This window comes from Aphelocoma coerulescens (assembly GCF_041296385.1).
Source record: "Aphelocoma coerulescens isolate FSJ_1873_10779 chromosome Z unlocalized genomic scaffold, UR_Acoe_1.0 ChrZ, whole genome shotgun sequence".
Lineage (NCBI taxonomy): Eukaryota > Metazoa > Chordata > Aves > Passeriformes > Corvidae > Aphelocoma > Aphelocoma coerulescens.
Genome location: NW_027184085.1, coordinates 1429889 through 1452318, shown reverse-complemented (window position 1 = coordinate 1452318; position 22430 = coordinate 1429889). Strand labels below are relative to the sequence as shown.

Below are 22430 nucleotides of genomic sequence, written 5' to 3'. Positions count from 1 at the left end.
GCCCTCAAGAGTCAGGCATCAGTGCTTTCTTCGTAGTGGGGGGCTTTACTATGGACTCATTGGGCATTGACAGAATGAACTGTACCCTTTCTTGGTACTCTCTCTCTGCTTCCATATTTGATTCATGTTCTTTCTTCCTCTCATCTTCCTCAACTTTGTGGAGCCACTGTTGATAGGCAATTTGAGTTGTGAGCTGGTCTCGGTATTCTTTGGCCTTCTGTATTTTTCTGGAAATGCCAAATGAATAGGTTATTTAAGTGGTGTGGGTAATTATTATCATTATGTAATCTGTTAGCATTCGAGCTTAGACTAAAGAACCATTCAAAGCCCCTTTTAGCTGTTGAGAATAACTGCCACTATTAACCAAATGCTATGTGCTAACCTTATGTTCTTCAGAGAATTAACTGCATTCTGTTGTATCCTATAAAGCAGACTGTAAAACTGGTGCTTGACCAGAAAGAACAACTCCCTGTAATCAGCATGCCTTTTCTGCTCCTCACAGCAACAGTGAGAGGACAGAGGATAATAGTGCTGGACTCCGTCCGTCCCTGGCTCGGGCTCAGTGCTGCTAGTGACACCCATCCTCACCCTCCTGACAAGAACAAGTCCCTGCTGCACTGATATTCCTGGAAGTGGCTGTCAGAAGAAATCAACCTTCCATTCCACCTCAGGAGTTGTGTACTGCTTTTACTACCCTCTGGAGAAGCAGAGGAAGTCTTAGATGTTCAGGCCCTTCTGGAGCAGGAGTCGCACAGACACTTAAATGCCAACAAAGTAGTCAGGACCTGTGCACTAACTCAACGGAGCTGAGCCACAAACCCTTCCTGACACTGCTGAGTGCCATCTCTGCTAAGTGGAGCATATCCCAGCCGGAGCCCAGTGTGTTTCCTTCACAAGAGTGACATTTCTGCCACAGGCAGGAGATTGTTCCCAATAAAGCCCTCAGAGAATACAACAGATACCGGCTCGGGAAGGAGCTCCTTGTATCCCCCGGACAAGAGTGGAGAAAGGGCAGGAGTACAAAAGAGTAGTAAGTGAGATAAGGCACTTTGCCCAAGGCTTTGCATGACACCCAGAGGAACATTCCAGCTACTGCGTGTAAGGATCTGCTGATCCAGAGGCACGGAGAGCCCCATGCAGCCGGGTTATGTGCTGCAGCCTGGTGTTTTGGTGGTTGACACAGGATTGTTCAAGGGATGTCTGCGGGTGGAGTTTAGCAATAACCCCGGACACACTAGTTCTCCTGGGGCAGGAACAAACAAACCTTTCATTAACCCTCCTCCCCAAACCTCTGCCACTCGTAACAACAGCTCAGAGTATGAGGCGATGTGCTCAGTAAATATGATTGATATAAGTCCCATGATGATCCAAAAAGACCAACACAAGGATATGTAACACTGTTTTCTGAGGTCAGAATTAATGACTTAATACCAACTGCAGTATTACAGGTCTGCTGTTGAGCAGTTTGGAACTGATAAGGTGTATGGTGGTAAAGTCTCTCTAAATAGAAGGAAGTCCACCCAGTCAGAGTTATCAGAAAAAAAGAAACAGCTTGCTGACAAGTTTAAAAGATTGATCTGCAAAGAAATGAACCAATGACATAGAAGAAAAATACCTTTTACGTTTTTCTTCTTCTTCATGTTCAAATTCTCTGAGTGCTTTAGCCACTGCATTCTTCTCTTCAGCAATCTCTATTTGCCTCTCTGCTTTTTTCTGCACTGGAAAACAAAACCAAAAATACTTTTAGAAGGTAACAGTACTGCTAAGCTTGAAGGGAGAGTGAGACTGCATTTGGGCTAAGTAGCCTAAATAGCAAGCTTGAGGTTTTTTGCTTCTGAAGAACCACACAAACAACAGCAAGTGTATTCTCAGCTTATTTGTTTTTCATCCACTCAGAACTGGAAAGTTTTCACATTCAGGACTTCATAATAATATAGTTAATAATAACGACCGTTTGCCCATGCAGTACTTTACTAGGCTTTGCTTTGGTGATGGCAATAGGAAATTAGTGTAGGAGTGAATTTTGGGAACAGGTTCAGGGAGGATCACGTTGTCCACTCTATCACACAGCCTGTGTGTGCTGGGCCAGATGCTGTTCCCAGCAGCAGGGTGCTGTACTGCCTCTGCCCAGACACGTGTTCGACCACTTACACTTCTCCTCCATCTGCAGCTCTCTTGTGTTCATGACATCTCTCAGCAGCTGAAATCGAGCCTCCCTCTCTAGTTTCATTTTCTCAACCTTCTCGGCCCAAACCTGATCCCTCTCTTCCTTGAAGAGCTTTTCGTCTTCTCTTTCTCGCTCCTTCTCCTTCCTCAGCTGTTCAGCCATATGTTCCAGGTATGTAAGTTGCTCCTTTAACAGCGCTTGCTGCAAACACACAGACATTTGCAGATCTGAGTAAATTAGTTTAAAAAGCCTTTCAAAACCTGAAGAGAAGTGGTGGTTCCCAGCCAGTGTGGGAGCTAAGAGCCCAGAGCTCCATTCCAAAACCTGCCATGGGAAAGAACTGCTCAGAGTCCTCTACCTAGCCAGACGACAGCACGTGAACAGAATAGAGTGATCCCTTTCCCCATAGCAGCTCAGCTGCCTACAACACACCCATTTTAGAGATTTTCCATAGCTGATCAGGCTACTCCACTATCACCTGCGTTAGAAGCCTTGGGATCCAATAAATACAATAAATATCACCGCCTCTAATTCTGCAGCAAAGTCTTACATTGAGTTGATACAACTTTCCTAACCTACATGAGGTTCTAAACACCTCAAGCAGAGCAATGGATGCAGCTCTCTGCTGTGTCCTAAAGATCCTGAGACTCATTTGCACGCTGAAGTTGGGCAATCTACTTGTTTTAACTTCAGAAAATGACAGACACATCCATTCATTCATGGCATCTTCAAGAAATACAACATGAAAGTTTGCATCTATCTATATATAGTTATTAATATTTAAAAGCTTTTTAGTACTAATTAATTACAGTAAGTTAAATATTTCCTTTCTTCTGCAGTTACAAATACTTACTACATCAGGTCCATGAAACAAAAAATAGTTTTCCAGCCTCTATTATGTCCATGCCGTGTAAGGATGATAAAGCTCAGGTGATTTATACACAACGAAATCAGCATGGAGGGACACAATGCCAAGATTTCCTGACAGCCCCCACTTCATTTATCCAGCCTGGTAGCCTTGCCGATTGCAAAGCAGGTTTTAAAGTGCTGTGGTTTTAACAGCTAGTGGGCTTCTGCAAAGGTGCAGAGCACTGGCAGGAGGAGAGGTAACAAGCTGTTCAACAAAAGAACTATCTCATCCAGAGAAAAGGGTTTGTGTCTGCTCTCTGTTACACTGTGCAGTTCACAGGGCCACAGAACTAGTCTAGATGAGGTATCGCCCTACACTTTCACAACTGAACACCTTACTTTTTTTTTTTTTATTTTCTCATATTCCCTGTCGGGGTCCTGAAAATCTTCTTCCAAGATTTTTTTCTCTACAGCAAGTTCAGTTTGCTTTTCTGCATCAAGACGATTCTTCTTGTCCCGTGCTGCTTTGAGCCATATCTCCCTGCATTCCTTCTGCTGATGTTGCTTCTTCCTTTCAAGCTCTTCATTTTCTTTCCTAAACTGGTGCAGTTCTTCTTCCTACAAGGACAAAAGTAGCTAGCTTGTAAAATCACTGCACAACTTCAACCTAAGTAGTGGCTAGAGTTAGTTTATTGAAACACTGAGGAGCAAAGCCTTACTGACAACACAGAATTAGTGTCATTCACTAGACCTGTTAAAGCCTGAACATTTTAGCGTATCACTCCTTAGAATTCAGGATTTTCATCTGTAATTATCATATGCACTTCAATACAAAAACTGTATTGTCCCTGATGTTTTCCAAATGTTTCAGGCAGATAGAGTCATCTCTTGAGGGAAGTCAGTATCACTGCAGCACGTGTGATCTATTTCCAAGCCTCCCTACACAGCCATAAGCACTAACAAATAACAGAGCCACGTATTCCTGCGGTTTCCGTAGATATTGTCTGTCCTGTGCCTGCGCTGGGTGTTCTGAGCACTGCATCTCTGCTGGACACAAGGCTGCACCAAGTCAGTGATTGGATCCTTGTATCCTGATGGGCAGTTACTGAATTTCCACAGTTTCAAATATTCCACTTCATATTGGAAAGAACTTTATATTCTACTTTATATTGGAAAAATGTGCAGTGAAACTGAGTTCTTAAAAAAGAAACAATGACAAATTGGAAACACATATTTGAGATGCCTCGATAGGTATGTGTATATTCAAGATTATTTAGCCCCCAAAAATTCAAAAATAGCATCAGTAAATAATTTATGAGTGTAATTTCTAGACATCTTGCAATTGAGTAAGTGTACAAGCACAACTGCACTGAAACATAGTCATAACATGGCACGTGACCATCACTGACATTATATCATCTCAGAAATCACGCTTCAGCTGTCTCAAAGGCACACAGTTTTTTGTTAACCTGTTTTTAAATTAAATGTCTCTTTTGTAACGTGAATGAGTCTTCTAAAATGCATCAGCAGGTTTGTCATAAACAGCATGTCAAATCTTCCCCATATGGAAGCAGAAGCTGCACTCCCTAAGGAACATCCCTTTTTATGCTGGACATAAAGCACCCACAGATTCTTGCAGTATTTCAGAGCCAAGGCTGACTTTATATCTGCCTGAACTGTCAAATTCACTTTCAGAAGCTGGTAAAACAGCTTTGAAACTCAATATATATATAATTTGAGGAATAGAATTAGTAACCCAAAAGGCTTTGAACAGTAAAGGTGGAAATAAAGCAGAAATAGTTAGCAGTCTGCTGTGCAAGTTGGCCCATGTCCTTGGCTGAATTCTGACATCAGTGAAGCTTTATGAGAGCAGCCAAGGATGGGGTCAGTCAAAGTTTATTCCTTGGGGTAACACAACATTGCAAATGTAGAAGAAATGGTTACCAACCACCCCTCTGCAAGCCAGGGCCAAAGTGCTGTGGCAGAAACTCATGAAACTACAGTCAGGATAAAATGAAGTCAATCACTTTCCCAGAAATCACAGTTCTTTAAGAGAAAAATAAGACAAAGGAGGAAGGCAGCTAATATAGGTAACATAGCTAATGCTAAAATTGCTGTCTCTGTTTTGTCATCCATTTCTGAGATACCCTGGTGCACACCTACGGTCTATCGTGCCAAAGGTGCAAGTTTTCCTTCACTAAATATTCTATTTTCACTGCAACAACCAGGAGAAACCTTTATGCACAGGGACACTTAGCTGTCCATTCACCCAGATGAAACTCCTGGTCATTAGGGGTTACCAGTCTGCAACAAAAAACTTCTAACAAGGCCATCTGCCACATTCCTCTTCTGCTGAGGAAGGATTACATCCCATTTTCCATACAGAAACTCTCCTTCAAAGAAAGCTTTTTTTTTCAGAGACTCAACCACTTCACCAGAAATGTATCTCCTTGACAGAGCCCCAGGCAGCTTCCCCAGGGGAAGATACGGAGTCTTCTATTCTAATAGCGTTTTTCTGAAAAGGCCAGTTAAGGAACAGCATTCTTTGCCTGGGAGGTTTGGCAGTGCCTTAGAAGTTGTTACAAGAAAATAATTCTATTCTGCATGTTTTTAAATAAGCAAAACATTACAGTCTAGCTTGGAATAAGGACTCCACAATTTCACAGCCAGCATCTTCAGAGCTTTAGATCCATTATTGCCTTAATTTTTATAAAATAGGGAAGTATATATGACACCAGCATCAGCTTCCAGTGTCTAACAGAGTATCCTGCGTGATCCTTCAGCCTCTACATGCAAATAGCTGCAAAATGAAGACTGAGTCTGAGCTAAATGGCCTCCCATAACTCAAAGTCAACACAGAATACTGAACTAGCAAGCGCCACTAAAGCCAGCAAAACAGCAAGAGAGATGGAAAGGGATGATGAAAAAAGTGGGTAGTGGCCAAACAGCTGGGCCAAAGTAGCCAAATGCCTCCTGTGATGTGAGCTCAACAGCAGTCAGGTCTATTAGGTGAGAGAGCTTAGGTGCTGCTTACTAATTTGTTTAAAAAAATATGTAAAATAAGTATTTCAGCTGGGACACAAGACTCCCCTGCTATCCTGCAGGAAACTGGAAATCAGAAAATGACAAAGATGTCTGGCAAAAGCTTAAAAATGTTTCCATTTCCCACAACAGCTCTGAGAGACTCTGAGTGCCAAAACCCTTTAGAGTGCCAAGTTTCAAAAGATGTATTTCCCTATGTAAACGGGAAGGCCTTTGCCACAGCTCTGGAAAAGAGGCTTACCTTAACAGGACAGGCTCAGACACTAATGGAATCAGTGAAGATACAAATAAGGTATGGATTAGTCTAAATGTCTAGTAAGCCTGTCATCAAAAGGGCCTTCTGCACAAGCCTGAATGCAGAATGCTACGAAGATTACCAGCCATTCAGCCTCCTTTTTGATCAGCTGCTTCTCCTCCTCTCTGCGAGCGTCGTGCACGGCCACCTGGGCATCGCGCACATCCAGCATTTCCCGGATCCGCGCTGCCACTTCCTGCGCCTTCAGCTCTGCTTCCTGATCCTTAGCCAACAGTTCCTTCTCACAAATCTCTTCCAACTTCTGCTCCTGCATCTTCTCTTCCTTTTTCAGCATCTCCTTCAGAGTATGCTGGGCCAGCTGGCAGTCACTCAGTTCCTTCTCACCCCTTTTTTTACAGTGTATCCGATATTCTTCACATCGGTTTCTGGAAGGCAACATAAAAGTTTTTAAAAAAAAGTTTCAAAACAATAAGCAGGTCCGGAGGTGTGTGGTGAATGGAGGCTCCCAGCTCATCACTGCTCAACAGACAGCAACTCAGGATGCCAAGTTATACCCCTGGTCTGACACTGGTTCCTTGTGAGGCCTAAGGAACCACAGAGAGCCTGATTTGATGCAGGTTTTGATACTCATTTTAAAAAGTCTAAATCAACTTCCTCGCAAGGAGAAGTGAAGAGGCAGCAGAGAGCTCTGCTCTCCGCGACAGGGACAGGACCCAGGGAATGGCTGGAGCTGTGCCAGGGAGGTTTAGGTTGGAGATCAGGGAAAGGCTCTTCCCCCAGGGGGTGCTGGGCACTGCCCAGGCTCCCCAGGGAATGGGCACGGCCCCGAGGCTGCCAGAGCTCCAGGAGCGTTTGGACAGCGCTGCCAGGGATGCCCAGGGTGGGGTTGTAGGGGTGTCTGTGCAGGGCCAGGAGCTGGGCTGGATGATCCTGCTGGGTGCCTCTCAACCTGGGATATTCCGTGAGCGTAAATGAACACAAAATATATCCACACATTATAAACACAATGTGTACTCACTTTCCATGTAGCTGGAACATGGAGGGGGGTGGTGTGTGTATATATACCTTTTATTAACACATAAAACACATGCAGACTACACTTATTCAAACATAGGTTGGTCTGTATTCAAATGAAGACTTAGAATAGGTTTGTAAGTCACCTGAAAGCTCATTTATATTCAGAAAATACTGTGAGCATGGAAATGTGGGTTACACAGTTGAGCAGGAACCACTAGAAATTATTAATTTTTTTAAGTGAAGTTCTATGGGATAATTCAGACAAGTTACAATAAAAGCCTGGAGAAGGCAGAAAGTCAAACAAGTAATGCAGATTTCAATTTTCATTTGCTCTCTGCAACTGAGTTGCACATAAAGTGGTAATTTATCTTCAGTTGAAGAACACTGAACTAATTGCAGATTCTGCTTTTATTTTTGCAAACAAAGCACTACTGAGATCAACACATGCCATCAAACATTATTTAATTTGAACACTCTGCAAGCATTTTAATTCTGTTCTATAAACAGGATATAGATTTTCATAAAGTCAGAATGTGAAACTGGCAGATGAAGGTGAAGACCTGCAAGTGTGAAGGATCTATAAGCTCTGAGGATGTGTGACAGACACGTGAATGCTCTGAAGTGAAAAGATACCTCACAATTTCATGCTGAATGAAACCATCTTCTACAGATTATTGCAAAGCTATTTAAGAATTCACAGCAGACATCAGAAGACATCATAGCCTGAATCGTGAACAACTTCATGGCAGCAGTAGTTACCTGCACAATGTGTAATACTGTGACATTACACAAGCTTTAGCTGACTATCCTGTGTAGCAAAAGTATTAAATATTCATCAGGCAGCTACCTCAATGATGTTACCACTCTCCTTATCAGGGTAGTTATTTAATTTTCAGAGCGGAGGTCTCACCACATTTTCTCCCTGTTGGCATTCAACCCTTGCTGCCTCACATTTCACTGGGGAAAAAAGCATCTCTCCCTTCATGCTCTGGGCTAAAGCACCCAGTGCCATGGAGCCTGTGCTGAAAGATGAAGGGCACTATACACCAACAATGAAAGGGACAGCATTGCTGAGAAAACATTTCCATTTTTCTTGGTATGTGCTGAACCTGCTCCAGCCCTGAACCCCCCGTGCCCTGGGCTGATCCCCAGCGTGGGCACCAGGGGAGGGGGGATTCTGCCCCTCTGCCCCACTCAGGTGAGACCCCACCTGCAGAGCTGCCCCAGCCCTGGGGAACAACAGCACAAGGACCTGGAGCTGCTGCAGCCAGTCCAGAGGAGGCCACCCAGATGCTCCAGGGCTGGAGCCCCTCTGCTCTGCAGCCAGCCTGGGACAGCTGGGGGTGCTCAGCTGCACAAGAGAAGGCTCCAGGGAGAGCTCAGAGCCCCTGGCAGGGCCTAAAGGGGCTCCAGGAGAGCTGCAGAGGGACTGGGGACAAGGCATGGAGGGACAGGACACAGGGAATGGCTTCCCAGTGCCAGAGGGCAGGGACAGATGGGATATTGGGAAGGAATTGCTGTCTGTGAGGGTGGGGAGGCCCTGGCACAGGGTGCCCAGAGCAGCTGGGGCTGCCCCTGGATCCTTGGCAGTGTCCAAGGCCAGGCTGGACAGGGCTTGGAGAGCAGCCTGGGACAGTGGAAGGTGTCCTTGCCCATGATAAAGATGACTTTTAAGGTCCCTTCCAACCCAAAACATTCCATGATAAGATGCTGTAATTCAGTGCAGGCTAGTGAAAAGGGATGGTTGTTCTACCTCCTGGATGAGACAGGAACCTTCTGACCACTGTTTAACCCAACAGTAAAAGCAGAAAGAAGCACAGGGGTGTGCATGCCATGAGCCACAGCACATTCCAAGGAGTGCCCCTGCCTCCTAGCAGGTCAACAAATGTGCTACATCATGGATGGTCCTCTTATGTTTTACCACTGGAATCCATCTTTCATCTCCTGGGCAGCAGTTAGTGGTGATTAAAGAACACAGCACTAATTAGCATTCATGAAAAACATATTTCTCAAATGTTGTGAGGGACACATGCCATTATTAAGATTCGAAATCTTACACCATTAGCAATAACTGTATTACCTTAACACAATGGGTTCAAAGTTCTCTCAGCATTGAAGGAATAAAGAACTAGTTATTCTTTTCTGTGACTACAAACTAATCTGATATATATTGAATTCCCAGGGGGGAGTAGAAGTTAATTATGTTCAGCATTGTTAGAATTTTAATATAAAATAACCCTGTAATTGCTTGATTTCATCAAAATAATTCCTTCAAAGCAGCTTTTACACCAACCTATAAACATCTGCTCCCCCAGATGGTGGGTTTTCTTCCTCACTTTGCTATCCTAAGCTTCTTAACATTAAAACTGTGCCTGGATGTGGCTACTTCCCAAAGACAGAACCTCCCCAGTTATTTATTCATTTGATGGCTGCAGCAGGAAGCTGCTGGGATAACAACATTCCCCACAGGGAAGCTTCTGATGTTACCACAAGAAAGAGGATGTGATATGTGTTTTATGCAAATGTTAAGACATTGCAGTTTTCTGTCCTCAGGCTAGCACTGGCTGAGTATCTTCTCAGATAAGGGGTAGCCCTCCCTGGAAATGAATTCCAGCAGGACTCCAGCGGTCCAAGCTTTGTCCCCTCTGTCACCTAGTCACAAAGGACTCCTCCTGGTTAACATTACTACTGAGGAGCTGTTACACCTGTACCCTCAGGCCATGGCAACCAGCCCACAGAGCTGCTACAAATGCTGCCTTTTAGTGCTCTGGAATAATGTATGACAGGGTAGGTGCTCCTATACCTCAAGGTTTGAGAATCCATACCTCCAAAAGAATGGGGCACCTTGCTTGGAGCTAAAGAAAATACAAACAAGTCTGTATCAGGTTTCAGAAGGACATTCAAAATAGTTGTAAATCCACAGGCAAAGAGAAACAGAAAATTATATGTACATCCACCTGCTACTGGACTGACTTGCCAGGGCTCCTGGGAGAGCCCTGCGGTAATAATTTCCAAACGGGGGCATGCAGGAGGAGAATATGTTTTGTACCATTAATAAATAACATTAAAAAGTAAAAAATAGCCTTTCTTTCATCTTTACCTCACCCTTTTAAATTTCTTTTTGTGCATGTGTTTTATCACGTACACAATATACCAGCAGAGTATACTGTTACATATTTATATAGTTTATAAATAAATGTACTGGGGTGAGTGTTAAAAAGCTTTTACAGCTAGGGGGGTGCAATCCAAGAGGATTGGAGGCCATTGCCCGAGAGGACAGGCTGTGACACAATTACAGACTCCGGACTGTGGATTTTCGGTAAGTGTTGGTCTCCTGAGCAGCAAATCCTGCTCCCAGATCTCTGCCTGGACCAGGATGGTTTAGGAGGAAGAGTAACATCTAACAGACAGAGAAAAACAGACCTGGGGCTACTTAAACAATACAAATACATGCAAATTGAGGTATCAAAAGCTCTCAATCTGATCAGAATCAACCACCACAGCAGAGGCTTCCTTTCTCACTGGAAAAGGACATAGAACAAAAGATTTTAAAATATAACTAAGCACATCCGTGAAGACAGATACCTGTCACAGACAAGGTAAACTGTTGTCAGCTGGTGTTTATCAGAGTTCGTTCTTTTATAGGAACCTTAATTTAAAAGTAGAAAGGGACACAGCTAGAAGAACTAACCATGGAATGTACTCCCATTACGTCAGGACAGTCAAAGAGAAGATGCATTTGCAAAGATACCGCAAGACTGCCACTCACAACAGCTGTGAAGAGAGATGCTTTCACTGCCTCCAAATCCACTGAAAACCTGCAGCCATCAGAATGCCAGCAGTAAAGCTTCAGCAACACTTTTTAATGGTATGCTGTGTGGTATGAATATTGCTTAGATCCCAGAGCAGAGTGGGAAAGGTAAAAGGATAATAATAGGATGAAATAATCCCATGAGACTGAGTGAACCATAGATCAACAGGGGTACACTGGGAAAACAAAGGACCTGAGACATTAAGACAGGCAACTACAGCATGAAAGTTCAAGTATGTGTCACCAGATGATGCAGTTCAGTGGTGTGATTCATTTTGCAATTAAACTGTGTAAAATTAGACATCTAAACAGGAATCTACATATGTGCTAAATTCCCACTCTGATCGATGGGAACCTAATTAAAGTCAGTGGAGGCTGGGGTGCAGTTCAACTGACAGGACAGGATAAACCTGTTTGAGGCTGACTTTAGGCTCCTGTAACTGTCCTGATTTCAGTGAAGTTTTAAATAGAACAGGAATGCAGATTCCCAGTGAATATAAAGATCCAACACTTAGACACCTACCTTTAGGTGTCTACATAACATCTCCTCGGTGTGTTGTGGCATTTAAGTAAAACTTTATAAAATGAAGGCCTTGCTGCCTTTGTAAAAATATGGCTCAGGCCTGTTACTTTGGCTAGAGAAGGACTGTGAGAAAAGTCCATGAGAAGAAAAACAATTAGTTTTTACCCGTGAGAATGTAGTATCAACAGAAACAAGAAAGTTAAACAGTAGAAGGAGGAAACAGCAACATATTAACAGCACCCGTTATTCTTCTGAATGTTTGAATGCTTATGCTGTAGGTAGCCAATGGTAGTATGTTGTAGTTAGTAATAGCCAAGGAGTCTATTGTAGTAGTTTAGCAGCCAATGATAACATACAAAAGGTGTACAAAAGAGGCTGCTTTGTTTAATAAACAGCTTTTTGTCCCTTGAAAGAGGCACTGTCCGTGTGTGTCATGACTGCCCCAACAGCAACAGTGTGTAAAACAAGATATAACTACAAAATAAAAGGCACTCCAGCAGCATCCCCTCCAAACCACTTTAAAAGTGAGCTTCAACCACTTTGTGTGATAGACAGAGAACAAACCCAAAGCTGCAAAAAGCAAGGGCCACATTTCCAAGCCACCATGTGAAGTCAGGCAGTGTATGCTCTTCTAACACCTGTCTAAGACAATAACCCCCACATTTAAACAAACATTTACCTGTGGAATTAGTTAATTAGAGTTTATGCACAAGTGAGAAGCAGGTGGTATAGATTTCACAGTACTGTGGGAGACTGGGAAAGACACTCCAAATTATTACAATTAAATAACATTATTATTTCTTTCATCTCTCCCTCAGAAAACCAGATTTCCAAGAATGGGACAAGGCAGATTTCATGCCAAGGCCCCAGGTCCTAATAAGCACCTGCAAGTTACTGCTTTCAGTCAGGAATATTTGGCACAAAACTTCAGGCTGCATTAAAACCTTAGCTGCAGCTGCTACTCTTGAAAAGTATGCAATAAATAAAAACACTGTCTTTTTGGATAATCTTAACATTTCAGGGATCTTTCACATATTAGCTTAGTAAGCATGATTCAGGCCAAATTAACCTTCCATGCACCCTGTTCACTCCAACAGTACAAAGCTGGAACAGGACTTACAGAAAGGGCTGACTTGGCAAGTGGAAGCACAGGGATGCTCACATGGGACAAGGAGGACACACTACACTTGCAAGAATTAACTGATTTGATTTTTTCTGTCTTACTGTTTCAATCACATCCATCTTTCCTTCCTCAGTTTATTATTGCCACCTTCTTTTCTAACTGTTCCTCTATTTTTACTTTGGGCAAATTCTCTTTTGTAAGATATTTTTGTGGCAATACCTGAACTGTTGCTCTCGTTTTTCAGCCACCACTTGTAGTCTTTCTTGCTCCCTCTTCTCTTTCAGTAATTTTGCTTGTTCCTTCATTTTTGCTTCTTTGTCCTGTGCCTTTTCTTGATCAAGTGCTTTCACTTCAGCAAAGTACCTACTTTGCTCTGCCTCCAGAAAGTCACGAAGCCTGTAATGAAAACATTTGAATAAGAGCTAAATCAATCTTTCTGCTGAAGGATAAAGTTTTAGTGTATTTGTTATTAACACAAAATGGGTACTGGGCTCCTTTCAACACTTCTTGTAAATGCCAAGGATGGGAACATCAAATTTTAACTCGAGGATCACTCCTGTTGTGTCCATCGAGGGAATTTTACAGCACAACATGAGTGATTCTGTCCAGGCACGGTTTAAACTCCTGATCTTACAAACCCACTTTCAAAGCTGCTTTACAACTTCAGTCCCCCATTCATCAAATTCTTCTAATTCTCAGACTACATTTGTCACCAGCTGACAGAATTCAATTTTGTACTACTGTTATCTCTCAGCATAGACCCACAGAATCTCCTGAGCTGGAAGGGACCCACCAGGATCACCCAGCCCAGCTCCTGGCCCTGCACAGACACCCCAACAACCCCACCCTGGGCATCCCTGGCAGCGCTGTCCAAACGCTCCTGGAGCTCTGGCAGCCTCGGGGCCGTGCCCATTCCCTGGGGAGCCTGGGCAGTGCCCAGCACCCTCTGGGGGAAGAACTTTTCCCTGATCTCCCTCCCTTCTCTATGCATCTATAATTGTATCTTCTCTCAAAATGACCTTTTGCTATTTTAGCATCACTCCACAAAACACTTCATCCTGAATTATCTCTGATGAGAAAATTATGTCAAATTGGCAATTTTTAAACACACCATCATTTATCTCCCTGTTAATCCCAGTAATGAGAAACCTACAAGGGGCTACAGAATTCAGAAATCACCAATTTCAGCCCAAATACCGCAATGTCTCAGCAGAAAGGGAGCTGGGGGTCCCAGCAGACAAGCTGAGCACAAGCCAGCAATGCACCCTTGTGGCAAAGAAAGCCACTGGCACCCTGGGCTGCGGGAGGAGGAGCACTGCGAGCAGGTCCTGGGATCGCCTCAGCACTGCTGAGACCCCACCCCGAGTGCTGGGTCCGGGTCCGGGCTCTGCAGCACCAGAAGGGCACAGCCTTACTGGAGGGAGCCCAGTGGAAGGACACTAAGGGACTGGAGCATCTCTCCCAAAGGGAGAATCTCCCCTGAAGTTCCTTCTCTCCTGAGAGAGCTGGGACTGGCCAGCCTGGAGAAGAGGAGGTGCAGAGGGATCTTACCAATGTACATAAACACCTGAAGGGAGGCAATGCAGAAAAGACAGACACCTTCTCCTCAATAGCGCCCAGTGGCAGGGCAAAGGGCAGTGGCCACAAATTAAACCATGTGAAATTCCAAATGAACAGTAGAAAACACCTTATTTTCTGTTTATTGTGAGTGTGGTCCAATACTGGACAGGTTGCCCACAGAGGTGATTCAGTCTCCACGTGTGGAGACAAGCAAAACCCAAATGGACACACACTCCTGGACAACCCGCTCCAGGTGACTCTAGGGCTGGACCAGATCATCTCAGGAGGTTCCTTATAACCCCAGTGGTTCTGTGGAATCCATGTACAATTCCCCTAAAGGCACATCAGACCAGGACACCAAACTGATGACCTTCACAGCTCCAAAGTCACTTGACATGAAAGAATAACTCAGAAATTAAACCATACCACGTGATTTTTTCCAAACATCAGTGCAGCACAATTCTGCTCTTTGCATGGCAGCAATGTGCTTCACCTCTAATATTTTTGAAAGACTTCTGAAAAATTTTTATTTTTTCAGCTGACCATGCTGAAAAGTGTTACTTGTAGGACCTAAACACCAGCTTGATGAGTTTACAACAAAACCCCCAGTTAAACTGAGAACCCTCAGTTGAACTGAGAGAGTTTCTGACACTTTGCTACCCAAAGAAGCTGCAGATGTCCACAGCAGGGTGGGTGGTACTAGATGATCCCTTCCAACCCAAACCACACTGGGATTCTATGATTCTGTACCACATCCCTGGAAACGTTTCAGGCCGGGCTGGACAGGGCTTTGAGAAACCTGGTCAGGTGGGAGGTGTCCCTGCCTGGGGGCTTGGAATGAGATGAGCTTTAAGGTCCCTTCCAACCCAAACCATTCTGCGATTTTATGATTATATCAAGGTACTCTTCATTCTCTTTAAAAACCAAGCAATGAAAGTGCTATACTACTACTTTTATCCTTCCATGTGGCAGACAGGAGGCTCCAAACGCCACCTCGGCTGGTTACTGTGTCTGAACACATATCACGAGTGCCCTGCCCTCTGAGCACACAGTGAAGCTGAAAACAGCAGGGGCGCTGCACCGCCTACTTGTTTGCTACCTCTCTCTTCTCACATCGATCTCCTCCAGGTACTGCTGCACAGTTGCCCGGACCTTCCTCTCGGCAGCGCGGTGCACCCATTTGTCCTCGCCGCCCTTCTGCCAGTCGCAGACATTGCGGTAGTGGCGGAACACCCGCAGGGCACGTTCTTGTTCACAGTGCTCCTCCTCCCGCACCCTCTCGGCCAAAATCGCCTCCTCGACGATGTCTCTCTTGGAGGGCTTGGCTATCTACAAGAGAAAGGAAATGGAGAAAGCGTGGAGACCTCACAGCACCATTCCAGGATCTGAAGGGGCCTACGGTGAATTCAGAGAGGGGCTATTTATCAGGAACTGAAGTGACAGGACAAGGAGGAATGGGTACAAAGTGAAAGAGGGAAACTTTAGGCTAGATATAAGAAGAAATTATTCGTTGTGAGGGTGGGGAGGCCCTGGCACAGGGTGCCCAGAGCAGCTGTGGCTGCCCCTGGATCCCTGGCAGTGTCCAAGGCCAGGCTGGATGGGGTATGGAGCACCCTGGGACAGTGGAAGGTGTCCCTGCCCATGGCAGGGGGTGGCACTGGATGGGCTTTAAGGTCCCATCCAACCCAAATCATTCATGGGTGAAAACACAAACTGTTAATCTTGGTGGTTTTCAGTTGAATTCATGACCATGTAAGTACCTAACACCAAATTATGAGTTCAGGGTAATTAGGGGGTAATCACAGAATCACTGAGGCTGGAAAAGAGCTCCAAGATCATCAAGTGCAAGCTGTGCCCGATCCCCACCTTGTCACCCAGCCCAGAGCACTAAATGCCACGTCCAGTCCTTCCTTGGACACGTCCAGGGACGGGGGCTCCAACACCTCCCTGGGCAGCCCGTGCCAAGGCCTGAACGTCCTTTCTGTGAAGAAATTCCTCCTAAATTAGACAAGTCCTGCCTACACCTCCACCCCACACAGCAGCGGGCGCCCCAGGATCCCTCACACAGTACCGGGCACCCCAGGATCCCTCACACAGGACCGGGCGCCCCAGGATCCCTCACACAGGACCGGGTACCCCAGGATCCCTCACACAGTACCGGGCGCCCCAGGATCCCTCACACAGTACCGGGCACCCCAGGATCCCTCACACAGGACCGGGCGCCCCAGGATCCCTCACACAGGACCGGGTACCCCAGGATCCCTCACACAGGACCAGGCGCCCCAGGATCCCTCACACAGGACCAGGCGCCCCAGGATCCCTCACACAGGACCAGGCGCCCCGGGACCCCTCACACAGGACCGGGCGCCCCAGGATCCCTCACACAGGACCGGGCGCCCCGGGACCCCTCACACAGGACCGGGCGCCCCGGGACCCCTCACACAGGACCGGGCGCCCCAGGATCCCTCACACAGGACCAGGCGCCCCAGGATCCCTCACACAGTACCGGGCGCCCCAGGATCCCTCACACAGGACCGGGCGCCCCGGGACCCCTCACACAGGACCGGGCGCCCAGGATCCCTCACACAGGACCAGGCGCCCCGGGACCCCTCACACAGGACCGGGCGCCCCAGGATCCCTCACACAGGACCGGGCGCCCCAAGACCCCTCACACAGTTACGGGCGCCCCGGGACCCCTCACACAGCAGCGGCCGCCCCGGGACCTCTCCCGGCAGCTCACAGAGGGCCCCGCCCCACCGGCCCCGCTCTGGGGCTCGGCCCCCACGTCCCCGCAGTTCCCCGGAGCGGAGCAGCCCCGGCGCGGCCCCTCACCAGCGCCAACTCGAGCGGCGCGATACCAGTGACCTCCCGGCGTCCAAGGGTATGAGAACAGTAAGGGGGCTGCGGCTGGGGCCGGGGCCGGGGCCGGGGCCGGGGCAGGGGCGGGGGCCGCGCCGCCATGGCGGACGGAGGCGCCGCCCGTTGCTGCGGGCCCGCGCGCGGGACGGAAGTGGCATCATGGCGGCGGGAGCGCTGAGGGGCGTCCCGGGGCCGCGGGATCGCCACGGATGGAAGAGACCTTCCAGATCATCCGGCGCCCTTGTGCACCCAGCACTGCCGCTGCAACTCCTCACCCACCACACCGCGGCACCCCGCGCCACAGCCCGGCGCCTCCTGAACACCTCCGGGGACGGCGAGTCCGCTGCCTTTCTGGGCAGCCCCTGCCAATGCCTGAGCGCCTGTGTGGCAGAGTGTGAAATAACTAAAAGTTTCTCAAGAAGGGGGTGTTCTTTAATCATAGAATCATAAAATATCCTGAGTTGGAAGGGAGCCACAAGGTCACGGACCCACAGAGTGCAGCCCTGGGTGCCAGTGCTGGGACATCAATGGGGACAGGCTGGCACAGGAAGGGTTTAGGTTAATGAGTCTTATCCTATGGAGCCAGCCTGGGACAGCTGGGGGTGTTCAGCTGCACAAGAGAAGGCTCCAGGGAGAGCTCAGAGCCCCTGGCAGGGCTTAAAGGGGCTCCAGGAGAGCTGCAGAGGGACTTGGGACAAGGCATGGAGGGACAGGACACAGGGAATGGCTTCCCAGTGCCAGAGGGCAGGGATGGATGGGATATTGGGAAGGAATTGCTGTCTGGGAGGGTGGGCAGGCCCTGGCACAGGGTGCCCAGAGCAGCTGTGGCTGCTCCTGGATCCCTGGCAGTGTCCAAGGCCAGGCTGGACAGGGCTTGGAGCAGCCTGGGACAGTGGAAGGTGTCCCCGCCCGTGGCAGGGGGTGGCACTGGATGGGCTTTAAGGTCCCTCCCAATCTAAACCCTTCTGTGACTCTATGAAATGGAGTTAAGAACGGGTTCTCTGTGCCCACAGGTGATGCCGCTGTGTGAACTCAGCTCCCAGGTCAGGACTGTCACAGAGACCTCATGCAGCACATCCTGCTGATGCCAGGCTCCAGACCTGCCTGGGTGGAGGAAAATGGGAAGTAAAACACTGGCTGTGGATCAGTGATTGCTTCAAGCTCATTGCCCTCAAAGGAGTCACAGGAAAAAGCTGTTGATGAAGCTTTGAAGCTCTGGAACACACATACATACGCTGCCAAGAACTTAGCTTTCTTGCACATAATCACATTAGCTTCGCTGATAGCAAGCTGAAAAAAATTATCCCATGGAAGAAAGGTCAATGTTTAACCTGTCTATAAAGCTTGTTCTCATCCAATTAAAACCCAGTGCAATTACTTCTGGTGTCAACGATGGCATCCTTGCACAGTCAAACACAGCAGTTTGATACACGGGATTTGCACACTGGAGTATGTGTTACACCACCACGGTAGTGCTTGAACTGGAATCTTTTGAGTTTGTTTCAGTAGAGGCTTAATGCTATCATAGTACTGTGACTCAGTCTTTGAGATGTTTGTGAAAGGGAAACAACTTCACGTCCCTTTACCCCTGAAAACTTGTATTTGAGTGGAGGGAGAGCTGAACTTCTTGGTATTTTATAGTTTTGCCTACTGTTTTATGGTGTGTTTAATGGGAAATGTTGCCTTAGTCTTGAGATCTACACAAAACCAGTGAACAGTTTTATGTGTAGTAGACAGTGTACAAATGTGCAGCACTGCCATCTGTTTGAAATCTAAAAATAAACAGGGATGTTTGGATCCTCTAAACCCCCAATTCTTCTGTGAAGTCCCTCCACCATCTCTGAGAATATTTCCTTCTGAAAAAGCTGGGTTTATTCCAAAGATACTGCAGATGGCTTGCGACTTTGAGTTTATCTTACATTAATATTTGATGAAAAAACAGATTCTCCTTAACTAGATGCCTAAGAGGACCCTGGTCACTGACTTTCCTCATTGGGAATATATATAGGATATAGGCTATACGCAGGATATGGTGTGTTCTGGATTGGCTGGATTGAATTCTCCTTCCTAGAACCTCTCTCTAAGGAACAGCCCATAAACTTCATATAGTCACAGAACCACAGAATCCCAGCATGGTTGGGGTTGGAAGGGACCTTAAAGCACATCCCTTTCCACCCTGTACCATGTGCAGGGACACCTTCCACTATCCCAGGTTGCTCCAAGCCCCATTGGCCAGAGGGAAAGACTGCAAGGATGTGAAAGGACAGCACATGCTGATGGATGGAGCAACTTGGCAAACCAGAGCCCATTTTCAGGAGCAAACTCTGCAGTGGGAAAAGCTGGCAAGGACAGTGGGGCCTTTCTGTTCTTCAAGGAAGTATGAGAAGTTGATTGGTATCAACTGATGGACAATTCCCTCCTTGTACAAAAGAAACTTTTACCTTGTTCCTCTAGAAGGGAAACTTAACCCTATTTAAGGGAACCAAAGTCCTCCCCACCCCTCATAAAAGACAATGTTCCCTACAATGGCTGCCTGTTTGCTTTGTCTGGGATTGTGGTGGGTCCATGAGCTGGTGCTTGGGCACACCAGGCCCCTTCCCTCTGCAGGTTCAAATGTGCTTCTGTCCTGCAGATGCCTCTGGCTTCCCAGGCTGGGGCTTTCAGAAATTCCCAGTTCCTCTCTATTTCTGGATCTCCCTGGGGTTTCCTCACTGGTCACACTCCACACCATGTCAGGTTCCTCCAGCCAGGCTTTCTTGTGATTCATCTTCCAGGCAAACTTCAAAGTACTTGCTTAGGGAAACCATGACTCTTGGCTTTTGGCTACTTTTATTCTGAGGGTTTGGTTTTTTTTTTTTGAGGGATTTCCTGTTTGCTCAGATCCACATGACTGGCTGAGTCAGGAACAGGAGAGTCATGTAAATATGCCCACAGTGACTCGCTTTGCATCAGCAGCAGAACTCAGAACTTCTACTAATGTATTTTAAAAATACAAGTTAAATATAAACCTTTTCCTTCCGCCGTGGGTCACAGGCAGTACCTGCCCTCCAGCACCACATGTCATGGTGCAGAGCCACACAGGCCTGGCCATGGCAGGAATCACAGAACCCTGGAATGGCTGGGGTTGGAAGGGACCTCAGAGCTCATCCAGTTCCACCCCCTGCCATGGCAGGGACACCTTCCACCATCCCAGCCTGCTCTCCGAGCCCCATCCAACCTGGCCTTGGACACTTCCAGGGATCCAGGGGCAGCCACAGCTGCTCTGGGCACCCTGTGCCAGGGCCTGCCCACCCTCCCAGACAGCAATTCCTTCCCAATATCCCATCCATCCCTGCCCTCTGGCACTGGGAAGCCATTCCCTGTGTCCTGTCCCTCCATGCCTTGTCCCCAGTCCCTCTGCAGCTCTCCTGGAGCCCCTTTAGGCCCTGCCAGGGGCTCTGAGCTCTCCCTGGAGCCTTCTCTTGTGCAGCTGAGCACCCCCAGCTGTCCCAGGCTGGCTGCAGAGCAGAGGGGCTCCAGCCCTGGAGCATCTGGGTGGCCTCCTCTGGACTGGCTGCAGCAGCTCCAGGTCCTTCTCATGCTTGGAGCCCCCAACATATACACACATTTTTCATGTATCTCGTGCAGTTTCCCCTGAGACAGCAGCCTCACATCTTGGCTCTCATCTCTCACCATTGTGATGAATTTAAATTCATGCTGGCACTAAGTTCTGCAGCCCAAAAGTCCCACAGATGTTTCATCATGGAGCTTTAAGCACCACTGACTCTCATCATTCACATATCTGTGACACAGCACGTGTTTCTGTTGCGTCCACGTGTCTCCCCATGGAATTTATTGGCAGGAAGATGCAAGTTTCTAGCAGTGGCACATAAAATTCAGGCAGTTCTTAATATTTATTTGACTCTGAGCTTCAAGGGAAGAATGAGAGTTTTGAGTTGGAGGCTGAAAAGAATTCTGTGAACTTTCTGAGTGAATAAAAGACGCAGCTGATGGGACAGGTCTGTGTTTGGCCTTGGCTGGTGGTGTCAGCTGCAGGCATGGGTCCTGCTTGGTCACTGTGGTCCAGATGTAGAAGTGCAAAGATCAGAGTCCTTCCCCAACCACATCTGAGCCAGGCGCCATCAGACAAATGCTCTTTTTTACCCCAGATCCGCACAGCGGAAGGGGGTGGGAGGGAGGATCAGCTGCTTTCCTCTCTCCACACCCATGGGTGAGCAGGGTAGATATTTTTCTCCTTGCTCTCTCTCAGCCTTGAAAGAGCAAAGGATAACCACAAAAAGGGAACATGGCGTGAGGGAGGAGTGAATAATTCCAGCATGGTTAGGACAGAGTAAGGCCCACTAGTGGATTTACAGTTTTATTTCTATAAAGCTGCCTGTGGTCCTTCCCTACCTCCCTGCCCCCAGCACTGATCCATCTCAGAAAACATCTCCTTACCTTCCCTGCATCCTTCAGGTTTCACCAGGAAGACTGTACATCTCTGAGTTGCTTTATCTATGTTTTGTAATTAGAATATCACAGAGAAGCTCACCAGGCATTGCTTGGGGTTTCACCACCTACATCCTGCCTGGCTGCTCTCAGTCACCAGCTCAGCAAGTGGGTGAGACCAGCAGCGAGGTCAAAACTCCCCTCCCAGCAAATCAGAGTCCCTGGAGCAGAGCAGAGCATCAAGCTCCAGCTCACTGCAAGCACAGCTTCGGGGCTGGGGCAGTGTTACCTGTGGCAGAAATCAGAATTCCAGGCCAGTGACATGAGTCCTTGCACATGAACGCTCCAGGGAATGCTGCTGCCCTGCTGGGCACTCTGCTGGCCCGGGATGGAGAGCTATGCACAGTGCTTCCCTTCCTGATCCATCTCCAGGCAGGAACAATTTCCCTACTGCAAAAATGTGCATATTTGTTGCTGGGAAACGCAATTTTTTTCACGCCTGAGACAAGAACTGTGTGTATAACCTACCTGGAGTGTTTAAAGAGGAACTGAAAGTATTTGGGTTGAGTTTTTCAAACTTGGCTATCTGCTAATTTTATGTCAATAAAAGATCACTTTATTCTTTTTAGCTAGAAAGCAACCTCTGCTGACTCTTAAGTTTTTCTTCCTGTTATTTTTACGCGAGTCTTCTCAACAGATCCAAATGATTCCCAGAAATAAGGTCATGTACTATAAAGATGCTTCTGTGTCATCCTCACATGCCAATCATGGGAGACTCATTTTCTGTCCTCATTG

General features: G+C 47.1%; 1 protein-coding gene across 1 annotated transcript; it reads right to left on the bottom strand.

Moving 5' to 3' along the window:
* CFAP53 (cilia and flagella associated protein 53) lies at positions 1–17309 on the bottom strand. The gene is made up of 8 exons (XM_069001808.1): positions 17181–17309; positions 15448–15677; positions 13008–13184; positions 6436–6739; positions 3416–3634; positions 2152–2368; positions 1616–1718; positions 1–227 (listed from the first exon to the last, which is right to left on the bottom strand). The coding sequence occupies exons 1-8, from the start codon at positions 17307–17309 to the stop codon at positions 5–7; spliced, it is 1602 nt and encodes a 533-aa protein (XP_068857909.1). The 3' UTR covers positions 1–4.
* Between the last annotated feature and the right edge of the window lie 5121 nt (positions 17310–22430).